The sequence below is a fragment of the Zingiber officinale genome, chromosome 2A, assembly GCF_018446385.1.
Source record: "Zingiber officinale cultivar Zhangliang chromosome 2A, Zo_v1.1, whole genome shotgun sequence".
In the NCBI taxonomy this organism is placed as follows: Eukaryota; Viridiplantae; Streptophyta; class Magnoliopsida; order Zingiberales; family Zingiberaceae; genus Zingiber; species Zingiber officinale.
In genome coordinates, this window is record NC_055988.1 from 163,998,767 (window position 1) to 164,024,357 (window position 25,591).

At 37.4% G+C, this 25,591-nt stretch overlaps 2 protein-coding genes across 2 annotated transcripts; one reads left to right on the top strand and one right to left on the bottom strand.

Moving 5' to 3' along the window:
• Positions 1-1,431: 1,431 nt before the first annotated feature.
• LOC122040239 (E3 ubiquitin-protein ligase XBAT33-like) lies at positions 1,432-3,955 on the bottom strand. Its single transcript, XM_042599575.1, has 7 exons — positions 3,682-3,955; positions 3,321-3,593; positions 3,171-3,230; positions 2,974-3,049; positions 2,827-2,880; positions 2,001-2,098; positions 1,432-1,792 (listed from the first exon to the last, which is right to left on the bottom strand). Exons 2-6 carry the CDS (start codon positions 3,495-3,497, stop codon positions 2,073-2,075), a joined length of 393 nt encoding a protein of 130 aa, XP_042455509.1. The 5' UTR covers positions 3,498-3,593; positions 3,682-3,955; the 3' UTR covers positions 1,432-1,792; positions 2,001-2,072.
• Positions 3,956-10,353: 6,398 nt separating this feature from the next.
• On the top strand, positions 10,354-12,672 carry LOC122043004 (probable inactive receptor kinase At1g48480). The gene is made up of 2 exons (XM_042603429.1): positions 10,354-11,862; positions 11,940-12,672. Exons 1-2 carry the CDS (start codon positions 10,476-10,478, stop codon positions 12,509-12,511), a joined length of 1,959 nt encoding a protein of 652 aa, XP_042459363.1. The 5' UTR covers positions 10,354-10,475; the 3' UTR covers positions 12,512-12,672.
• Positions 12,673-25,591: the final 12,919 nt, after the last annotated feature.

The window sequence follows — 25,591 nt, forward strand, 5'->3', positions numbered from 1 at the left end:
ATGTTAGGAAATATATACTTCTAGTGGAGCTAGGCAGTGGAAGACCTAGTTGGAAACTAGGTAATGGAAGTCCAAGTGGAGTCAGACGGTGGAAGACCTAGTTTCCCCTAGTTGGGAACTAGGTAATGAAAATCCTAGTGGGGCTAAGTGGTGAAAGACCTAATTTGAAACTAAGCAATTAAAGTCCTAGTGGGTCTAGGTAATAGAAAAATCTAAGTGGACCAAAGGGTGACCAGACACTTTATGATTGGAAGTTCAACGGGAAGGTTGGTAAGGGAAAGTCTAAGTGACTCAAGGAGGACCGGATACTTAGTGAAAAAGTCCTGGCAGGTTAAGGTTGATCGGATGCTAGGCATGAAAAATCCCAACAACTCACGGATGACTTTAACATTGGGCAAAAGAACCCTAAACTTAGATTCAAAGTTTAAGGTTGATCAATTAATTAGGGTAACTGATTGACCAAAAGTGATCGATTGATAGCAGTTTTGTAGAAAATAGAAGGCTATCAAATCAATTAGCATAATCGATTAAGTATTGCTGAATGGCAAGGTTTTCGTGAGGGAACACAAGGTTGATGAATTATTGGCTTAATCGATTTAGCATGGTCAATCAATTAAGACAATCAATTAAGAACTTTTCGTGAGATAACAGAAGGTGCTGGAATCAATTAGGTAAATCAATTCAGTAGAGGGTCAATCCATTAGACTAATTGGTCGAAGCATTTTCATGAAGAACAAAAAGCTTTTGAATTAATTGAGATGATTTATCAATCGATTAATGGATAAAAAAGAGTCATTCGGTAAGTTTTGAATAGTCGATCTGATATGACAATCGATTGGGGATACGATCAATCGATTAGGAGATATTTTTTAGCCTAAAAGAAATCCTATAAAAGGGGGTTTCATGAAGACTTTGAAGTGAAGTGTTGTTGCATTTTGGAGTCAACAAGAGGCATTTTGGAGCAACAAGAGATCAAGCAAACAAGATGTTCATTGTATTTATATTTGCTTTCTTGTTTTTATTCTCGTGTTCAAACTTCACTACAACAAAAACGTAAAAAGACAACAGATTTTATCTGTTGTCGTAGACCCTTTAAAACCATTGTAATTGATAGTATTGTTAAAAGTAGGGGCTACGATAATGGTTTTAAATCATTGTCTTTGAATGAAAAGACAATGGTTTAAAATCATTATTATTTAGAGCACTTTTAATAACACTGCCAGTTACAACGATTTTTGGGGCTATAATAACTATTTTTTACTATTGTCTTTGAGGGTGATAAACAATAATAATAGTTTTAAACCATTGTCTTTTAAACTATTGTCTTTTAATATCAATATATTATATTTCAATATAAATATATAATAAAGAATCATAATCACAAAAGAAAGAATATTCCCCACATCAATGTCATTCAAAATGTTACTTATACAAAAATTACAATCACAAAAGAAGAAATATGTCTCGTGTTTAAATAAAATTTATCCCAATACAAATAAACAAATAAACTCTATTTATAACTAATGAACAATAGCCAAAAGACTAGAAACTTATGATGATGGTTCATGCCATGTAAGATTACACTTAATTATTGTAAACCCAAGTCTCATTACAATCTTCAACTTGTAGGATTTCATTGGACTCTTCTTTCTCACTTGCTGATTTTTTCATGTCAACCTTTTCTAATATTGTTGATCATCAGTTCCATAATAAATCCAGTCTTCCCCACACCAGCTCCATCAAAAAGTCCAATCTTTCCACCTCTTTGATAAGGCACCAAGATATCAACATCCTATTAATATCAAAAGAAATACACTGTTATACACATGAAAAAAACTTATTCTGAAAGAATAATAAACACACATATATTTTTACAATAGTTACCATAAGTGTGCCTTTGTTATTCTTTCAGGATCGTGAATGATTCCACAATTTAAAAGTATACATAAATTTGAGATTTTATTTCTGAATATGCAAAAATATGATAATTTAGATTTTACCTTTATATTCTGCATCAGTCGTTGATCTTGTGTAGGGTAACACTTAAACAACTTCCAAGTAAATTGCAAGTGCTAACATGCACAAGGCACAATATAATCTACAATTATAGAAATAAAAACAAAGTTGTTAGATCTTGTAAAAACAATCATATAAATCAAGGAAATGTTTATCAGATCTTGTAAAAACATGCAAGTTATTTATGATCAAAAGAGACAAGTTTCAAGATCTTTGAAGAACAAAAAACTTGAACTTAAAAGAAATAAAAATGCAATGCTAACTTTAAATTGATAAACTATTCAGATTATGTTGATGTTGTTTTTAGAAAGTATAACAAATAGAGAAATACAAAAGTATATTACATATAAAGAAAATCATTCACATAAACTAAAATAGAATAACTAGAATTTAAATGTTAAAGAAAAACACACTAAGTTTGTAAAAATATTAAGGAAATTCATGTTTTCCCATAAGAAATCTCGAAATCAACCAAATTTATTAAAAATAAGGTGCATGAAGCATATTCTTATGAATTTGCTGATCTTATTTTTTTTTAGTGCAATTAAATATTCACAATTAACATATAAAAAATATACATGAATAAGCAAGTAATGTGATATATCCCAAAAACTAAAAAGTAAGTAATATAGCATATCACAATTTACTATAATCTGATAGTGTAAATAAGAATATAATAACAAAAATAATAATATTAAACATGGTGTATACCATTCTTAGTTTGTAATGCAGAGAATGAATAAGGAATCTAAAAAAAATCCAACAAGAAAAGTAAAGAGTTTAAAAGCATTAAAAAGATGATAGAAGCACCTTCTATGTAAAGTGCAGGGCACTCCGACCGTTCAAATAGTCCATTCTTGTCACCTTCAGGATTTTCGATCTAGTTAACTCTCAACTCCCAAAAAAAAGGATTTCAATTTATGTAAACATAAAAAGGAAATCTTGACGAACCCATACATAGAATACTTCCATAGATGAGCAGAGTCTGCACCACCTCCCAATGACCGTGACGACAAGCTTGCATCAATGCTGTCTATATATTCAATTTCATTCATGATAAACACAAAGATCAAACCTTTCGAATATGGAAGTTCCAATAAAAGGATAGATTTAAATCGCAAGGCAAAAGAGGGAGAAAACAAGTAATCGAATACCTGGCCACAATAGTTTCTCAGATTCACGTCAGACCCATTCTCTAGCAGCAACGTCACGATCTGAGGAGACACGCTGAGTTAGTAAGACAATCCACAACACGGCGAGAAACATTGAAAGGTCAAATCTTGTAAGAGGAGAAAAAAACCGACCTCGTTGTGGCCCTTGGCGGTGGCGAAATGTAGAGGGGAGTTGAGGCCACGGAAGGTGGAGTACTTGACGAGTCCAAGGTTGAACTCCAGCAACATGCAGGCTTCGATTAGATCACCATCCCGAGCCACAGACACCAATCTCTCGCTAGAGGCCGAGCACTCGAGAGAGTTCCCCATGCCTCCAAACCCAAGCCTCCAGCGTGGGGGCAAGTCGATGGCTGCCGAGGAGCGTGCTACGCCCTCTCCCTCCTCTTCTTTCGGTAGATACAAACGCTGCTTGGGTTCCAAGGGAAGCGGAAGCAAACAAACTTAGCAATGGGTCGAAATGAAAAAGGGGTGGATGTTGGTGTTTCCAATCTACCTCAACATTTTGATATACAAACAAAAGTACTGCAGTTCTAGGGAAACAACTATCACTTTGGGGAGAGGAGCTCTAAGGAGTGTAGTTCGTCAAGAGGGATGGAAGGCAAAAACATGTGAGGAGAGGAGAAGATCGTATGAGGAGATCGTGAAGAGGAGATTGTGTGAGGAGAGGGAACATGAAGAGATCGTGTGAGAAGAGGAGAAAGACACAAAAAGCTAGGGTTTAGGAAGACTAAGGATGGAAAACAAGCACCCAAAATTTTTCAAAGAGGGAATCAAAACACGGCATTCGAAGGAAAAAAAGAAAAAGAATTAAGTCAAAGACAATGATTTTAATAAATCATTGTCTTTGACTATATAAAATAATATAAAAATATAATGATTTAAAAAATTATTATCGTAGCCCTAAAAAATATTTTAAAATAACAATTTTAGAAAATTATTATAAAATACGTTGTTGATTTTAAAAAAAAATCCGCTCAACGACAACAATTTTTACAAAATTGTTATCTTTTATCTTTTGGGGAGCTCAAAGACAACGATTTTATTAAAAACTGTTGTCTTTGAGTAAATTAACAACAGTTCCTTCTAAAATCATTGTCTTTATGTTGTTATCTTTTAACAGCTTTGTTGTAGTGCTTATATGAGGCTCCTTTACCTCTGAAAAGCTTCCGAGAATGAGATTTTCATAGTGAATCTCTGAGAGAGAGTTAGATCATAGATTAGTCATTTTAAGGAGATGAATACCAAGTAAATCGAAGGTGTTAGTGTTTTGATGTATTTGCTTCAAGTTTCTGCTGTAAATGAAGTGAGCTATTCCCCCCCCCCCCCCTCCCCCCCAATCTCTAGCTCATACAAGTCCTAACACTATTGGTTGCTTACGCATGGATAGTTGCAGACAACAAATAGAATGCCTTACGAGCCCTACAAGACTTGCTCACCATGTCAGCAAGAAGATGAGACCAACAGACACATATTATTTCACTATGCAATTGTGGAGCAAGGTTCATGGTTGGATTGACATCAAATCAGAGAAACACACGGTGACAAGCCTATTTTTCAACCTTTCCAATGGCAATTCGGTGGCAAAGGATGAGTGCAGAAAGCACGTTACTTAGCGGTATCTTGTATGATTTTTCTCTTATGGCAAGATCACAATCGATGTCATTTTGAGAGATGTGAGCCTAACATTGAGAGCATGTTTCAGAATGTGTAGACTTATGTCTACCGTTTTGTAGACATCTAGTACTTGTATAGCCTCTTTAGTTCGGCTATATATTTAACATTCCAAAAAAATGAGAGAGAAGCTTTGCCATTTAGCTCAGCCTACTCGAGATAAGAAGTTTCATCATTTGACTCAATCTATCCAAGATGAGAAGTTTCATCCTTTGGCTCAATCCAGTGAGATAAGAAGCTTCTCCATTCTACTCAGTCCACCTGAGATGAGAAGCTTCGTCAATCAGCTCATTCTACCCAAGATAAGAAGTTTCATCCTTCGACTTAGCCCACCCGAGAAGAGAAGCTTCACCATTCGGCTTAGCCTATTCGAGATGAGAAGTCTTACTGATATGACGTTCCTGCTCGTCTCCTCTTGGCCTCTCCGATCTGATGCTCTTGCTCATCTCCTCTCCCCCTCCCCTGATATGACGCTCCTACTCATCTCCTGTTGGTCCCACTGATCCAACATCTCTCATTCCAATCCAACTACTCCATCTATTAATAGCACGTGAGACGTCACGTAGGTTAGCATAACATGTGAGACAACATGTGTGTTGTCATAGCACGTGGAACAACATGGTCTATATTGCGTGACCCCATACGATCTTCTATAGTACAAGATGTAGGTGATATGATATGATGATGTGACACATTCCCTACTAGATACGTGTCCCATCAATCAAAATCTAGAGGAGAGAGATATAATTCCATTCCTTCAGCAGTGATATAAAAGAAGTCTGCTCCTGTGAGCAAAGATAGACCCACACATATATGCACAAACCTCCACCATCTTCTCATTTTTCATTGTTCTTATTCTTCACTTTCTCTATTAGAAATTGACTTAAGCGTAGGACTGGTTGAGCCAAGCCACCCCTGACCTCCATTATAACTCTCTTTCTCTTGAGCTTCACAGTCATTCTTAGTGACCCTACTCTCCCTTAACATTCAACGACTTCATCAACATAGTAGACAGTTGTCTGATGACTTATGATCATCAACAATCTCAAGTAGGAATACTTATATGATATTAAAAATATAAGCAAAATATATAGGCATAGTTTACTTTGTTTCATAAAAATTATGTGATTAAATTGACTTAAGCAATATCATATAGGTAGGTCATTGAATTAGTTAAAAAATACATTATCTCAATACCATCATTAACTATAAATGATGTTTACAAATGGTTCGATCCATGCAATCAATTACTAGGACTACTGGTTGTCATATTTAGTTTGTATGTAAGTTTGTTAATTATATCTAGATGAATTGGCTAATAAGTATAATTATTTTGACTTGTGTCATACTTCTTACTATTGAAGGATTGTCTAACAAAGTGGAGCTGGTCTTTAAATAGTTTAATTTAGTTTAATGAAAATCATATTATTTAATTGATTATTGACAAAGCTCGAATGCTTTATTTGTATACCGTAGGAAATGAAAACATATGCATCAATAGTTGCAAAAAAAAAACCCACATATCTAGCATAAGTTACATTTGATGAGTAAATTGAGTCATTTTATAGAATTCTTTTGTCAAACTTTTCCAAAAGGTAAGGGCGAGGGAAAAGGGCATTCATGAGTGAATCTCTATGAAAAACACATTAGCATTATAAATAATGGCTCCTTTGTGTCTTTTCTTAGCATATCATAAATCCACTCAGGAGATTACTAGTTAATATCTTTGATAACTAGAATTCAAAATTTTTAAATTTTGCAATGTGATTGTGACTTTCACAACCAACAACATGACATTATTGCTCGGGATCCCAAATAGAGGCATGCATATAAAGATAAATTCCAATGTTACTTATGGAGAATTGTATAAAAGATATTTTATAAGGAATGAGTTAAATCGATCTATATTGAAACACCTAATAAAAAATATTATCTCCACATGGAATCAGATGAGAATGTTAGATCATTTTGTAAATTTTATATTATGTATATTTTTTTCTTCTATTTTATTTGCTTCTTCTATTATATGATGCATGAACTCTCAAAATTTGGAGAAGTATTTGTCATAATGACTCCTAGTCATATCATTGCATTACTTTATAGGAAGGGATTTATTGGTCTACCCGTTGTAAGTCGTAAATATGTAATTATTTTTTTTACATAAATAGCTAATAGCATCCGGTAATTTATTTATAACATAGACTTTGTTTCTTAAATATGTCTCTATTCAACATCCAACCAACATCGTAGGACCGATAATAAGTAAGTGGAGGTCTGCGTATTCTCGTATTAATAAAGTAACCTCTCTAGGTAAACATAAGGTGTATTTATTATAATCCTATTTTCTGTGTAAAAATTTGTTAGTTGAGTATATATTGTTAATGATTATTTAGATTATTATTAATATTCTTCCTAAATCATGAAGTCCATTTACTTGGACCCACTCGCCACTCAATTTGAGATAACATCACAACAAGGCGACACATTTATTGCATAAATCGATATAGACTTATCAGAGGTAGCTGAATGTTCATTTTATATTTTAAAGGAAAAAACTATTGAATTCCTTAGCCGTTAGAATGAAGAATTAGTGATATTAAATAAATAATTAGTTGTATTCTGGAAAGGAAAGATTATCTTATCCAACTAGGCAGCCTGCAGAATATCCTCCTATTGAAGATTCATCGATCAATTTGATAAGAAGAGAACACAACTAAAGTTGCTATGACTTCAAAGACACTCCTAAAGATAGACTGCAATGGTCCCGGATACAAGTAAATCAGAAGCAGTGTTAAATATTTTATTTAAAAATAATTTTCTTAAATTTTTTAAATATTTTTAAAATATCTAAATGCATTTTTTTTTACTTTTATAATAATTTTCTTTAATTTATATAAATTTAAAATACTTTTTATCTATTTTTTTTATATTTTAAATAAAATTTTAGGTTGTGATCTTAAATTTATAATCTGGATTTATTTTTGGTTATAAAAATTTATATATATTTTTTGTTTTATATTATAATAATTTTTTAATGGATATAATATAATCTTAATTTCATTTATAATCCTTATTAATTTCTATTTATAAAAATTATATGATTTTTGTCTCAATTTATTTTAAAGTCTGTGTTAATTATTTTTGATATATTTTATTAAAATAAAATGGATTAATAATTTCTTAGCAAATTCGTCTCTAATTGATATAAATTTAAAATAATTTTTTAATTAAAATATTAATTATTAATAAGCATGACCCATAAATATTTTTTATGTGTCAGCTAAATTTAGTAAATTAAAATCAATAAAATGTTAGGTAAAAATACTGACTAAATCTAAGGTTAGTAAAAAAATTAAATTTTAATGGCAACTCTCATTTTGGTTAGTAATAAATTATAAGCAAAATAAATTTATCTAATAAAAAAATAAATATTATTCATAAATTTAATTTTAGTTGATAAAAAATTAAATTTTACCCATCGAATATAATTTTAACTAAAAAACTAAATATTCTCACCTAAATCTAATTTTGGTCAATAAAAAATTAATATTATCTGTTAAATATAACTTTGGCAAGTATACAATTAAATATTATAGGCCAAATAGATCTAACTAGTAAAAATTTAAATTTTACCGATCAAATTTAAGTTTGGTCAGTAAATATAAAATATTATAATGGGACCACCAAAATTGAAATGTTTACTATCAAAATTGATTTTGTAAGGATAAAACTCACCGATAATCTCATCTTTTCTGGTGGGGACGGTGTCCAATATGTTTTATAGGAAAATAAATGAGTCGTTAAGTGAAATATCTTATAATGTTCTTTAAATCACATCAGGCATTGGACGGTCACGTGATGGTAAAAAAATGATTTATTCATTTATATGTTCGTTAATGCGTTTTTAGACCGAGAGAAAGAGATAAATTATGAATAATTATTAATTTTAAATAATTGAATAACGTACGAAAAATGATAGGCATCGGGTTACTTGATCAAAGTTGAACTCTCAGATTTTATAGAGATAAATTATGAAAAATGATAGGCATCCGCTTACTTAATCAAAATTGAACCCTCAGATTTTATAGAGATAAATTATGAATGATTATTAATTTTAAATAATTAAATTATGGATGATTATTAATTTTAAACAATTGAATAGTGTACGATAGGCATCCGGTTACTTAATCAAAGTTGAACCCTCAGATTTTATAATGGTAATATTACTGTGTGCTATAGCTAATTGTACGTCATAAAGGAACACTCCACTTCACTTCGGACGATCAGGTGATGACACATGCGATTTTTTAAAGGGTAATTTTACCTGCAATCCCTATTGGTAAACAAATCTTTGCACTATCCATGAAAATCTTTATTTTTACTCCCCAGTCAAACATATTTACCTAATTATCCATGATATTTTTAGATATAAAAGTCTAAAAATAAGTATAAATCCTCTTAAATTTAGTATATTAAATTAGAATCTAGTATATTTTCTATCAAATTGAGTACGATTTTTTTTTCACCTCAAAATATACTCGATTTTAATTTAATGTGCTGAATTTAATAGGAATTATATTCATTTTTAGACTATTTGTACCGAAAAATATGAGGATTAATTTCAATAGAAAATATACTCGATCCTAGTATAGAGTGTTGGATTCTTGTGTAAAGTGCTGAATTTAACAGAAATTATACTTGTTTTTAAACTTTTTATACCTAAAAAAATAAAAGGAACAATTTTGATAGAAAATATACTCGATTTTAATATAAAATACTGATTTTAAGAAGAATTATATTCGTTTTTGAACTTTTTATATTCAATTTTGGACTTTTTATATTTAAAAAATCTGAGGGGCAATTCAAGTAATACTTTGTATGCAGAGAGTAGAAATAAAATTTTTTTGGACGTAAAAATTATGTACAAAATTAACATTGTGATTATAGATTTTCTCTAATTTAGAGTTTTTTAAAAGAAAAAAAATGAGAAATGAATCACCTCGAGCCTCGAGGCCCCACAATTTGACAATCCCAAAATCAGCTATTTGATAAATCGTATAACACCTACTCGTATAACACCTACGCAATATAGGAACTCGCCGGTGACGGAGGAGAGCGACAAAGGCTTCGGCATCTGCAGCGAGGTGGCTGCCGAAGAGAGGAGGGATGGCAGCTCGGCGGTCTCACTTCTCAGGACAGGGACACGGTGTTCGTCGGAGTGTTTGCTGACGTCATGGCGCTGGGGGCGCGGACATCTCCATGTTCCGTGTCTCGGTAATTAAACGCCTCATTTGGTAAATTACTATTGATAGTCGCACACAATCTACCTACAAAATCTTCCACTGTAATCTTGCTGTTTTCCTACTCCGATTTGAAATCAAACAAGCATTAATTCAAATCCACGTCGAGATCAATCTTCATCCCTTACTTTACTTGCACCCAAGTTAAGGATCACTAAAAGCGTACCAATACCGGCGATTCCATCATCTTCCTCCTCTCTGGCCGGAGATAAAACTTTAAGTAGCACAAGATTGCAAAAATGGAGAAGGAGACAGAAGCAGCAGAAGGCAACCTGCATCAGTCAGTCAGCGACTGCGCGCTCCAGGGGATGCTTTAATGTCTCGCAGTGAGTACGGTCACCTCCCGCACATGGCGTCCCGGTTGTTGCTCCGGCTCGTCGCCGGCGCGCTCCTCCTCCTGGTCGGTCTCCCCGGCGGGACGCCGGATCTGGCCTCCGACACTGCCGCGCTAGTGGCTTTGCGCGATGCCATCGGTCTCTCCGCTCTGCCCACGTGGAACTCCTCCGTCCCAACCTGCAGCTGGCCGGGGGTCACCTGCGTCTTCGGCCGGGTCGACGAGCTCCGCCTCCCCGGCGTTGGCCTCATTGGCCAGATTCCGGCCGCCGTCGGTAACTTCACCGCCCTCCACACGCTCAGCCTCCGGTTCAATGCTCTTTCTGGTCCTCTGCCCGGTGAGCTAGCGCGCCTCGTCGAGCTCCGCAACCTCTACCTCCAGGACAACCGCCTCTCCGGCGAGATCCCGCTCTTTCTCGCCTCCATGAAGAGCCTCGTCCGCCTCAACCTTGCTGGCAACCAATTCACCGGTCGGATTCCTTCGGAGCTCAACAACCTCACCCGCCTTGGCACGCTCTACCTGGAGAGCAACAGGCTCAGCGGCGAGATCCCGCCGCTTGACATCCCCAGCTTGGTCCAGTTCAACGTGTCTTACAACCAGCTCAACGGATCTATACCGGCCGGCCTCCGTTCCCAGCCCAAGAACGCGTTCCTCAACACCAGCCTCTGCGGCGGCCCCCTGGGGTTGTGCCCAGGCGAGATCGCGCCTTCTCCCTCAGCGGAGGGAGCTTCTGGGAACAATGCCGGCGGCGGCGTCTTTCCAGAGTCCGGCAAAAAGAAGAAACTCTCCGGCGGGGCGATCGCCGGGATTGCGATTGGTGCCGCCGCCTTCGTGCTCCTCCTGCTCGTTGCGCTCATCCTTCTCTGCCGTGGCAGGATGGGCGCCGCTGCTTCCGGCACGAAGCCGATGGAGACAGCGGAGCTTGCAGAGGAAAGGGATAAAGGTCCCGGAGATGGAAGAGCGAACAGTAACGGAGCGGCAGTGACCTCAACCGCTGTCACCGCCGCCGCAAAATCTTCGTCTGCTTCCAGCGGTGGCCCCGGGGTTAAGAAACTCGTGTTCTTCGGCAGCCGGAGAACAACGCCGGCCTTCGATCTAGAGGATCTCCTGCGTGCGTCTGCAGAGGTGTTGGGGAAGGGAACCTTCGGGACAACCTACAAGGCGGTGCTCGAGTCGGGGGAGGCGGTGGCCGTGAAGCGGCTCAAAGACGTGAATCTGCCGGAGGCGGAGTTCAAAGAGAGGATCGAGGCCATCGGCGCCATGGACCACCTCAACCTTGTTTCCCTCACGGCCTACTACTTCAGCGCCGACGAGAAGCTCCTCGTCTACGAGTTCATGTCCACGGGCAGCCTCTCAGCTCTCATGCACGGTAACCCCCCTCTTAATTAGCATCCGAATGCCGTCTCCGGCCAGAATTCATGCTAAATTCACCGATCATCTTCTCAGGCGACAAAGGGTCCGGCCAAGCGGCCCTCGACTGGGAGACAAGAACCGGCATCGCCCTTGCGGCGGCTCGAGGCCTGCAGCACATCCACTCCGCAAGCCCATCGACTTCTCACGGCAACGTCAAGTCCTCCAACGTCCTGCTCACCGAGTCGTACGAAGCTCGACTTTCCGACCACGGCCTGGCTCTGCTCGCGGCGGGGTCGACTTCCCCTGCTCTTCGCGGGGCAGGGTACCGAGCTCCGGAGGTCACGGATCCCCGGAAGGTATCGCAGAAAGCGGATGTGTACAGCTTCGGAGTTCTCCTCCTCGAGCTGCTCACGGGCAAAGCGGCGGCGCAGGCCGTCCTGAACGAGGAGGGAGTAGACCTCCCGAGGTGGGTGCAGTCGGTCGTCGGGAAGGAGTGGACTGCAGATGTGTTCGACGCCGAGCTGCTCAGGTGGCAAAACGCGGAGGAGGAGGAGATGGTGCGACTCCTGCAACTGGCCATGGATTGCGTGGCACACCACCCAGACAAGAGGCCTTCCATGTCCGAGGTGATAGCTCGGATCAGATCAATAAGAAGTGAATCGTGATCGTGCTGAATCTTTTAGTTTCTTGACGAGGAAACAAAGTCCATTCTTTTTCGTTGGTTGCCTGTGATTAAGCAATTGGTTACTTGTTTGTTTCTTTTTTGTTTTCCAAGGATTTCGAAAACCACACACTGTTGTGGATTACTGGGTTGTGGATTACTGGGTGTTGAAATCATCATAGGTTTCCTTAATTATGTAAGTAATATAATTTTCTTTTTTATAATCTGATAATTTGTGTATTGGATTAATCCCAAGTATAATTTCTCATCTTTAATAGGATTTGAATTAGTTATCTTATTTGTTCCTTAAATAATAGTTACTTTCATGCATGATGGAAGAAGGAAGCTTCTTAGTTGGAGTGATATATCGGTTCTATGGGCCCATGGCAAGATAAGTAAATGATAGGGATATCTTTGATCTTTTATATGAGAGAGATATTTTATCAGTTGCAAATCAACTTCAAAATCTATTAGCATATGCTCATATAAATACCAACTACATTGACCATGGGACTTCTTTGTCGTGTAGTTGATTCTTGAGTTTAGTTAGAATTTAGTTAAAAACATTTATTCACAAGTTCGACTGAAAATTTTCAATAACGTAAAATCATTAAAAAAAAATCTTATTTATCATAATTTTTTAAGTTAAATTAATATTCTATCATATTTTTCATCTTGAAATTACTTTTTTTTAAATCTCACCATGAAATCTATCCCGACATAAAAATAGTAATATTAAGGTCTTCTAGATATTTTCCCGTAACACCATAATTTCCTACGGAGAGTAGCAAATATCAAAAGATTTATCGGGAGGAGTCCGACGAGACTACTCTGATGCCTAAATTAGTATAAAGGTTGGATAATAATCGGAAAAAGATAGAAGAATTAGAAGTATGGTTAGAGAATCCCCCTCTCACTCTTTACTTTCTCTTTTCCTTACTTTTATAGAGAGAAACCCCTAGAAACTCTTCTTATTGTGGGCTTATTAATGGGTCATTCATGGGATTAAAGGGTCATTTATAAGTTATTAAAGGATCATTAAGGGACCTTATTGTAACCATCATGCTCTTTAATTTAATAATTGATGCATGCCGAGAGCTTGAGAGGTGCGCAGGTAGGTAACTCGGATCGGTTTGGAGTTGGACCATCCCAGAAGATGGATCGTCTCGAAAGATGGGATACTGTCACATAATCCCCATGTTGACCGAGGCCTAGAGAATACCACCCGGACTCTCTATTAACAGAGTCAAGGGCCCATCATGTGGACTCTTACTGTTGGACTTTGTGGTTGTTTTGATGTAATCAACCAAGTTAGTTAGATCCTGTTTATTTTTAATCCCTGTGTCTAAGTGTGCAGGAGCTTAGGAGCGCAGGAAGTCAAGCGGAAGACACAGCTAGCGAGAAGGACGGCACGGGAAGGGAGTCGACGGGCTCGGTGCGTCCGAAGGACGGGAGAGATGCAGAAGAGTACACCGGTGGGCGAGAAGAATGTGTGCGAGGTTCGAGGGACGTAAAGCCGGGATAGAAGACTGCTCGAGGAAAAGGCCGAAAATTGGGGTCGGATGAGTCATATTCCGGTTAGCCGCAATCACCCAAGCTATCGGAGCATCGGAAGCTAAAAGAAAGTATAAAGGAGCTAGAATGCTAGCTGGAGGCGCCCTCAATGAAGCAATGGAGGCACCTACATTGTCCTCAACCTTGGAGGCACCTCCAATAAGTGTTGAAGGTGCCTTCAACAATGGAGGCGCCTTCAACACTGCTTGAGGCGCCTCCAAGCTGGTCAACTCGACCGTTTGAGCACGGATAGAGTTTTATTCGCTTGACTTGGTTAGAGGCGTCTTGGACCTTTGTTGGAGATGCCTTGGACCTTCGAGACAGAATTTCCAGGAGCTATTTAAAGGCCCCTGGATCTAGGAAATTATAATTTAATCAAGCATTCAATTCCTAACAACTTGTGAGCTCTTTTAGTGTGTAAAAAGGCTTCTCGCCTACGGTGAAAGAGACATTCTAGTGGAGCTATTCAACCACCTTGGATTAACAACCGTCTTGGTTGTAACCAAATTAATTTCTTGTCTCTTATTTAATTCTGCCTTTTACTTTAATTGTTGCTATTTAGTTTGAGTTGAGAACCGAGGAGGGTATACTTTTATTTTGCAAACAATTCACCCCCCCCCCTCTTGTCGGTCCCTCTGCACCGACAAGTGGTATCAGAGTCTGACCGCCTCAGAAGGACTAACTGTCAACTGAAGCACAAAGATCAAGACGATGGTCGGAGCGAACATTCATCCCCCGAAGTTTGACGGAGACTTTACTACATGGAAACGTAAAATGGAGGTATTTTTTTAAAACCGAATTCGATATTCTTTTAATAATGAAATATGGATATACAACGTCAAAAGACAAAGAAGAATGCAACTGGACAAAGAAGGAGCAGGCCGATTTCGTGACCAATGAAAAGGCAAAATTTCACCTGCTCAGTGTTCTGCCGCCCCAGGAGATAAGTCAGATCGGAAGCTACGACTCCGCCAAAGACCTCTGGGATAAATTCCTGGAGCTCCACGAAGGCACCTTAGAAGCAAAGCTAACGAGGCGTGATATCCTCCGGACTCAGCTGACGAATCTCCGGATGAACACCAACGAGAAGGTAGTGCAACTCCAAGCGAGAATCAAGGAGCTAATAACGCAACTGACAAATCTCGACGAATCGGTATCAAACCGAGATTCCATCCGTTATGTACTCAACGCCTTCCCAAGGACTCCAGAGTGGGCGTCCTTAGTAGATGCTTACTACATCTCTAAGGATTTTGAGGTAAGTAGTTTAGAAAGTTTATTTTCTACCTTCGAACTTCACGAGTCTCGACTTGCGGAGCCTAAACAAGTAGAAAAGTCGAACCTCAACATTGCCCTATAAGCCGAAAAGGACGATCCTGACTCCGAAACATCGATCAACGAAACCGAAGAAGCACTACTGGTAAGACGTTTCAATAAATTTCTTTAAACTAATAAATTTAAATCGCAGTCGAGGAAGCAACATCGCAACAAAAGGACAGTCCAGTACTACAACTGCAACAAGGAAGGGTACATCAAGGATAACTACCCCAAATTAAAGAAAAAGGACAACGAAAAGTCTCGAAGATCGACGTCCTCGAAGAACAAAATCCTGAAGGCCACGTGGGATGATTCGACATCCTCCAAATCTGAAGTCGAACCCTTCTCGGGACTAGCGCTGATCGCCAACCATCTGCTAGAAGAAGAGTTAAGCTCAGAAATGAGCATAGATGAAGGGGGAGGAACATCAGAAGAGGAAAGTTATGATGAAAGGGGAGCATCACAAAGTAAGATAAGTAAGGTACGTGCTCTAAACCCTAAACAGTCGTTCCAATTTATTAAAGCTCTTTCTAAAGACTTAGCTGAATTAGAAAAAGAAATTACTAATTTAAATAAAATGTTAGATAATTTGAAATCTGAAAATGATAAATTGAAACTCCAAATTGAAAAGTTAAAATCTGATACATGTTTAAATACTAATGTCTTTCAAAAATAAAAAATTAAGGTTTATGAAAAATTAAATTGGTATATAAGAAAACATCTGGGTTAACTTAGAAGAATACCTAAAGGCTATATACCCCCTAAGTTTTTAACTAACCTGCAGCAAGGAATCTATACTAGGTTCCAAAATCTTTACTGAATTAAATCTCTTTAAGTTAAAGCTTTCAGAAGAAAATTAAACATTAAAATTTCTTTATGAAACTTTGACTAAGGAAGTGGTTGTTGCTCTAATAACCAAGAAGGCATAGTGCCTCACCACGATTTGGAAGCCAAACTATTGAAAATAAAATATTTAATTAACTTTCTGATAAAAGTATTAAAATTAAAAATAGATAATACTTTGAAAAGTTTTTAAACATTTTTTTGAAAATTTTCCAAAAACATCTTTTTCAAGAAAAATGTTTCTTGAATTTTTCTCTTACTTAGAAAATTTTTAACTTGGAAATTTTTTGTACTTTGTTCCCCTCTCTTTTTGCTGTGATCAAAGGGGGAGATAGTTAAGTACAAGTTTAAGTTTAGGAGTAGTTAGGGAAATTATAAATTTTTTTAAACTTATGTTGCAAATTCTATTATTGTAATTTTTGTACTTAAAATGTTAGTTTAGTAATTTTCTTAAAATTACTATTTGGTTGTTTTTTCCCTAACTTGAAATTGGATTGATGCACATAAAAAAGGAGGAGATTATTGGACTCCGTGGTTGTTTTGATGTGATTAACCAAGTTAGCTAGGTCCTGTTTATTTTTGATCCCTGTGTCTAAGTGTGCAGGAGTTTAGGAGCGCAGGAAGTCGAACGGAAAACGCAGCTAGCGAGAAGGACGCCACTGGAAAGGAGCTGACAGGCTCGGTGCGTCCGAAGGACAAGAGAGCTGCGGAAGAGTACACCGGTAGACAAGAAGAATGTGTGCGACGTTCGAGGGACATAAAGCCGAGATAGAAGACTGCTCGAGGAAAAGATCGGGAATTGGGTTCGGGTGAGCCCTATTCCGGTTGACCACAATCACCCAAGCTATCGGAGCATTGGAAGCCAAAAGGAAGTATAAAGGAGCTAGAACGCTAGCTGGAGGTGCCCTCAATGAAGCAATGGAGGCGCCTGCGTTGTCCTCAACCTTGGAGGCGCCTCCAATAAGTGTTGAAGGCGCCTTCAATAATGGAGGCGCCTTTAACACTGCTTGAGGCGCCTCCAAGTTGGTCAACTCGACCGTTTGAGCGCGGATAGAGTTTTATCCGCTTGACTTGGTTAGAGGCGCCTTGGACCTTTGTTGGAGGTGCCTTGGACCTTCGAGATAGAATTTCCAGGAGCTATTTAAAGGCCCCTGGAGCTAGGAAATTATAATTCAATCAAGCATTCAATTCCTAGCAACTTGTGAGCTCTTTTAGTGTGTAAAAAGGCTTCTCCGCCTATAGTGAAGGAGACATGCTAGTGGAGCTGTTCAACCGCCTTGGATTAACAACTGTCTTGGTTGTAACCAAGTTAATTTCTTGTCTCTTATTTAATTTTGTCTTTTACTTTAATTGTTGCTATTTATTTTGAGTTGAGAACCGAGGAGGGTATACTTTTATTTTACAGGCAATTCACCCCCCTCTTGCCGACCCCGTTGCACCGACACTTACTTACCGTATGCATCACAAGTATCTCTTTCAAGTCTAATGAAGGAGGGTGTACGTCGACTGATTGGACAAATATTCTACTTAACTATCAATATGGTCCATGTGACTGAGTACCTAAAGGAGTTGATGTGATGATAATTAATCGAAATATGTCATAGCCTAAAAGAGAAATAAAGCTATGATTGAGTCATAAGCAGGGGAATAAGTGACAATTTTATCCCCAATAGAGGAAATACTCAATCCATGACTATGTCCGAGTCGGAAAAGAATAGCGAACTCGATCTCATGACTCTCGAATAACCATGGAGTCGGAGAGAGAATAACTTGATCTACAACTATGTCTGAGTCAAGAGAAAATAGGTCAATCAACGAATAAGTCCTAGTTGGGAGAGAATAACGAACTCGATCTTATGACTCCAGAGTACTTGTGGAGTTGGAGAGAAAATAGTTCGATCCACGACTATGTCTGAGTCATAAGAGAGTAGGTCAATCTGCGACTATATCTAAGTCAGAAGAAAATAATAAGCTCGATCTCACGACTCCTGAATGTAAGGATCTTGAAAGCAAAAACAACACAAGTGCAGCGGAATAAATATAAGATCCTTTTAGAAGATCCATGCAAAGGAAACCGTATACTAGTTGTGATGAGAGTTATACCTTTGTTGAGTAAACACGAACTCCCAATAGTAACTTTGCCCTCTTTGGATCTTAGCATGATCAAGTGTTCACGCGTGTTTTGATATCCACACAAACATGTTTCGTCCGTCTCACGAACTCACAAACTTGGAGAAAAAAAACCACCTAAGATTGTTCTAGCAACTAAACAAAGAGGTTTCAGCCAAAAAGGAAGAAGAAGAGGAGGAGGAAGAACACAAGTGTTGCACACAAAATGAATCAAAATCCCATTTTGTATTCATTCAATCAATTGTCTTAATTAGCATTAATTTTCCATTAATCCCATTAAGTCTTTTGGTTTTCATCCAATGCATGATCAATTTAAAATTAACCTTTTATCTTTCTTGGTGAATTCGAGTTCACCCAATGAGTTTAACTCATTGATCCTCATCAATCTAAATTGACTCCATGAGTCTAATTCGAACTGCACACAATCTAATAGTTAGATCCAATTGAGTCTAATTCAATAAGTTTAATTCGGATTAGACTTAATCCAATGATATATCATATGAACCTATCTCCAAATTAGCATGTTCTTTGTGTGTGTAATCCAGTAAGTTCTCGTAACGTTGGTAATGTCTCTAAAATCATGTTAGATATATAAGCAATAAGTAACATCTAACAATGCATCATTGCTACCTAAGTAACGAGAATGTCAAGATCCGATCTAATCTTTCCATGTCTATTATTTTGTATGACTCAATCATTTTATCTTTGATATCTAGATTGATCAATGAGGTATAGACCGTGTTATCCTCATATCAATCTTTATGTTTCTTGATCTCTAAGTAGATACACTCAATCAAATAAACTCAATATCTCATATTCACTCATTTGAACATGACCATGTATTCTGGTGTCCTACTAATCAAGGGGCCTACAGGTATCACTTCCGTCATATGGAAGGGATAGATCACATCTATAGCACTCATATCCCTCTACATAACTTATTGCATACCCAATGATTGACTTTATAGTCCACCTTATTATAGGTGATGTTTGTCGATACCAAAGTACATAACTCTTTATGTAGGGAACTATAGTGACTTCAGATCTAAGGACTATTCATACTAATAGTTACTATGAGAATGTTTATGGCAATTATATAACAACCCATCAAATATTCTTATGATGGGTCATTTAATACATATTCTCTAATATATACTCATGTGTCAACCTAATATCTCATATCCATGACTTGTAAAATTAAGTCATCCATTGACCTAGATGCTAGTCTCAATGCATTAATATTGTCTTTGTATATTAATATCTAATTAGAGATAGTTAAGAGTAGTGTTCTATATATGTATCTATAATATCTCATTATCAATTCAACAAATTGATATATTATAGACTAGAATCTACTACCTTAGAATATTATTGCACTTCTTCATTCGGCACTGAACTAAAGTAAATATAATAATAAACTTTATTTTTTATTAATTAATGAAATATGATACAAAAAGTGTCTTTATTAATCCACCTTATTATAGGTGATGTTTGTCGATACCAAAGTACATAACTCTTTATGTAGGGAACTATAGTGACTTCGGGTCTAAGGACTATTCATACTAATAGTTACTATGAGAATGTTTATGGAAATTATATAACAATCCATCAAATATTCTTATGATGTGTCATTCAATACATATTCTCTAATATATACTCATGTGTCAACCTGATATCTCATATCCATGACTTGTAAAATTAAGTCATCCATTGACCTAGATGCTAGTCTCAACGCATTAATATTGTCCTTGTATATTAATATCTAATTAGAGATAGTTAAGAGTAGTGTTATATATATGTATCTATAATATCTCATTATCAATTCAACCAATTGATATATTATAGACTAGAATCTACTACCTTAGAATATTATTGCACTTCTTCATTCGGCACTGAACTAAAGTAAATATAATAACAAATTTTATTTTTTATTAATTAATGAAATATGATACAAAAAGTGTCTTTATTAATCGACCTTATTATAGGTGATGTTTGTCGATACCAAAGTACATAACTCTTTATGTAGGGAACTATAGTGACTTCAGGTCTAAAGACTATTCATACTAATAGTTACTATGAGAATGTTTATGGCAATTATATAACAATCCATCAAATATTCTTATGATGAGTCATTCAATACATATTCTCTAATATATACTCATGTGTCAACCTGATATCTCATATCCATGACTTGTAAAATTAAGTCATCCATTGACCTAGATGCTAGTCTCAACGCATTAATATTGTCTTTGTATATTAATATCTAATTAGAGGTAGTTAAGAGTAGTGTTATATATATGTATCTATAATATCTCATTATCAATTCAACCAATTGATATATTATAGACTAGAATCTACTACCTTAGAATATTATTGCACTTCTTCATTCGACACTGAATTAAAGTAAATATAATAACAAACTTTATTTTTTTATTAATTAATGAAATATGATACAAAAAGTGTCTTTATTAATCGACCTTATTATAGGTGATGTTTGTCGATACCAAAGTACATAACTCTTTATGTAGGGAACTATAGTGACTTCAGGTCTAAAGACTATTCATACTAACAGTTACTATGAGAATGTTTATGGCAATTATATAACAATCCATCAAATATTCTTATGATGGGTCATTCAATACATATTCTCTAATATATACTCATGTGTCAACCTGATATCTCATATCCATGACTTGTAAAATTAAGTCATCCATTGACCTAGATGCTAGTCTCAACGCATTAATATTGTCCTTGTATATTAATATCTAATTAGAGATAGTTAAGAGTAGTGTTCTATATATGTATCTATAATATCTCATTATCAATTCAACCAATTGATATATTATAGACTAGAATCTACTACCTTAGAATATTATTGCACTTCTTCATTCGGCACTGAACTAAAGTAAATATAATAACAAACTTTATTTTTTTATTAATTAATGAAATATGATACAAAAAGTGTCTTTATTAATCATCTCATAATTGGTACTAGAACTAATACTAACATTGAATACTTATGAAGTCGGAAAAAGAATAGCTTGATCCGTGACTATGTTCGAGTTGGGAGAGAATAAGTCGATGGAGATACTATGCGCACTCAACCCTTATACGAAGGGGAGGTTGATATCGTCGCCTTTGATCTCAACCCTGACTATGTCTGAGTTGAGAGAGTTTGGGCCTTGAAAATGATATAGTGATATAGTATGCACTCGTCCCTTATGCGAAGGGGACCAGTCGATTGAAGCGACATCGGTGCATTAGAAGAAACCTTGGCCTATGGGAACGCCATAAACTACTTCTCCCATATCGATCGATAAGTCCATCACTAGAGAACCTTTTGTAGAATCTTCTAGTAAAGCCCCTCATTAAGGTTTTCCAAGGGGAAAAGGCCCTGAATTCAGTGGATTAAAAGCCCCTCGAGATTCTCAGTTCTCGAAGGACATCCAGGTTGAATTGCCAAGGCACTTTTGGGTATTACATATTGAAGAATATAATGGTACTATAGATCTAGAAGATTGCATCTGTAAATTTGAAAACGCTTATTTGTTACACCAGTATACGGATGATGTCAAGTGTCAAATTTTGTTAACCACGCTATTAGGTTCGGCTCAAAGATGGTTTAGTTGACTCCTTCTTCTATTTGGACATTTGAGGAATTTAAAGTTGTCTTCATACAACACATTACAACCAGTCGAAGATATCATAAAATGCACACAATTTGTTTGCTCTCAGGCAGAAATTTAAAGAACCCTTAAAAGAATATTTGCAATGATTTAATCAAGTAGTCATGGTTTCTCCCTCGGTTACCCTAGAGGTGCAAGTTAGTGCTTTCTCTTAGGGGTTAGTTGATAGAGGTTTTTTTTTTCAAATCTTTAGTAAAAAAAGTCTCTAGCCAATTTTAAATGGTTATAAATCCGGGTACTTAGTGTATTTAAGTCGAAGAAGCCTAGTTAGCAAAGACAAACGAAATGCTGACTCCGGCTCCCGCCCCTAGTCATCAAGATTGGAGAGCTCCTTCCCCACTCTTGCGAAATTGAGAATTCACAAATCAGAGGAGAGAAAAAATGGTACAAGTCATGGAGGTAACCCTAGTCCTACTCCCAAATCGGGTCAAAGATCCCCCGAGGTGATTCAGTACTATGCCTACCATCAATCAAGCATTCGTTTCATTCGGGATTATCAATAGTATACAAGAGAGTTGAAATGAATAGCTAGCCAGCGAAACACCATTTAGAGTGAGTCGGGCAAGAAGAAGTCTTCTGAATCCTACAAACACCATCGCCACCATGATACCTATTGACCTGCGAGTTGGCGATCCCATTCTCTTTCAAAAGAATCTGAGGCTCTTCTCGATTTCGTAAGAAGGTCAAAGAAAAAGATACAAGCAAGGACAAGGTTAATGCTCGAGAGACCATAAACAAAATCTCAGGTGGAACCACAGACGGGGACTCCACTCGAACCTGAAGGACTCATGGCAGAAGGTTGGAAAGTTACACTGTCAGTGCCAACCGGGGAAGAGGGCAAACTTCTTCCATAAATTTCAGATCTAAGGATTTAGTAGGAGTCGGGGCCCCCATGATGATGCTTTAGTAATTGAAACCTTCATCACTAATTATTGAGTAAAGAGAGTATTCATTGACATTGTCAGTTTGTTAGTGAAACCCTGAGAGCCAATCAAGAATTGATTGACTTAGAACATATTATATCATATTTTATTAATAAAAGGCAAAGGTTATGGTTATTATATTACTTCATATTTGTGTCAAATGAATAAGTATAATAATATCCTAGGGTAGTAGGTTCTAATTTACAATATATTAATTAGTTGAATTGATAGTGGGAAGTCATAGATATATATAGTGTAGGTTCCTTGGTGCAACCAATAAGAGGGGGTGAATTGACTTAAAAATAAAAAATAAAAACATTCTCGACTTTTCAAACTAAACCCTAACTATGTCTAAGTTTGGAGAGTTTGAGCCCTAAAAAGACATAGTGAAACGGTACGTGTTCGACCCTTGTGTGAAGGATAGGTTGATAATATAACCAGGATCTCGATTCCGACTATGTTTGAGTTGGGGGAGTTTGGGTCCTGAAAAGGACAATGGTTATACAATACGTTCTTAACCCTTGTGCGAAGGGGAGGTTGCTACTGTAATCAAGATCTTGACCTAAATTATGTCTAAGTCCGGGAATTTTGAGCCTCGAAAAAGATAATGAAGATACAATACACGCTCAATCCTTGTGTGAAGGGGAGGTTGATACCGCAGTTGGGATCTTGACCTCAGCTATATCTGAGTCGAGAGAGTTTGATCCTTGAAAATAACATGGTGATACAGTATACGCTTGACTCTTTTACAAAGGGGAGGTAATTGCTACCTCAATCGTGATCTAGACCCCGACTATGTCTAAGTTTAGAGAGTTTAAACCCTGAAAAGGATATGATGATATAGTACACGCTCAACCCTTGTACAAATAAGAGGTTACTACCGCAGTCGAGATCTCGACCTTGACTATGTCCGAGTCGGGGGTGTTTGAGACTTATAACATACATGGCGATACGGTATGCTCTCAACACTTCTATGAAGTGGAGGTTGCTACCATGGTCAGGATCTTGACCTTGACTATATCCGAGTCAGGGGAGTTTGTGCCCTTAGAAGGATAATGATGATACGATATGTGTTTGATCCTTATACGAAGGGGGTGTTGCTACCATAGTCGGGATCTCGATCTTGACTATGTTCGAATTAACGGAATTTGGATCATGAAAAGAACATGATGATATGATACATGCTTGACCCTTATGAGAAGTGTTGGGATCTTGACGTCCACTAGAAAAGGGGGGGGGGGGGTGAATAACATCTCACCCAAGTCGTTCGCTTCCTATAATATTATTACACAGTGGAATACAAAAATAAATACTAACAAGAGAAACCAACCCTAACACGTTGATTTAACGTGGTTCGGAGATAAAGCTCCTACTCCACGGTTGTTCGTAAGGTGGACGATCTCAATCCATCGGTGGATGATTCCCTGAAGAACTTTCGGCCAGCTCGTGTAGCTCCTTATGGGTGAAGAAACCTCACTACAACTCGCACAAGACCACACTAGATTACTTGAGCACTTGGAGACTCTAATAAGGGTTAATCACTATAATTTTATCAACTTTGCCCAAGCATCCGAGCTCTATTAAATAGAGCTGGGGGCATTAAATTATTTTCCCACCACCAGTCGACTGGTAAAAACACCAGTCGACTGGTCCTAAGTGGAATTCGATCGTTACAGGTCAACGACTCGATACCAATCGACTGATGAAAGTATCAGTCGACTGTTCCACATGGGTTGAGCAAACAGAGACATTCTGTTAGCTACTAGTCGACAGATGAAAACACAGTCAACTACTACAGTACTGCTATGATAACTGTTATAATAAAACCCTACACATATGATTTTATCCTGAGTATAATCTCTCATGCACTAGTCCTTGCCGGCACAACCTAGACCTAGCCTTCTAGTCTCCTTCATCAGCCTCGCGTCCCTTGGATGCCTCCCCATCATTCACGTCTTACCTTCTTGAGCTTTCATCGGCCTTGTCATTGTTGTTAGGTATTCTTTGGTAAGAGGTCGTGCCTTTAAGACTTCATCCATTGCCAAGTCACTCTTGAACTTACGTTGCCAAGACTACATGCTTGGACTTAATTACACCGCCAAGACTCACCCTTGGACTTTCCTCCTTTGCTAAGATGATACTTGGACTCTCCTTGTTATACCTGTATATGCACACTCACAATGTATATCAAATACAATAATAAATCTAACTTAAACTTTGTCCAAACATCAAAACCTAGGGCACATAGATTGCTCCAACAAGAATGAGAGGTTGCTACCGCAGTCGTGATTTCAATCTCGGCCATGTTTGAGTTAGGGGAGCTTAGACCCTGAAAAGAACATAGTGATATGGTACACCTTGACCCTTATGCGAAGAGGAGGTTGCTACTGTAGCCGGGATCTTGACCTCCGAGTCAAGAGAGTTTGGGTCCTAAAAAGGACATTTGTCTATAGAGACCACTGGTCCAAGACCATGACTAGGTATTTTCCTAAGGAGATACCAAGTTGTTTTATCATGACTCATGCAAGGAGTGTTGAGATTTGTGTCCCGAGTTTGTGAAGTTGGACATAGATATTAGCGTTAATCACCCTATGAGACATTAGGCCCAGTTTTCATAAAAAAGAAACAATAGTG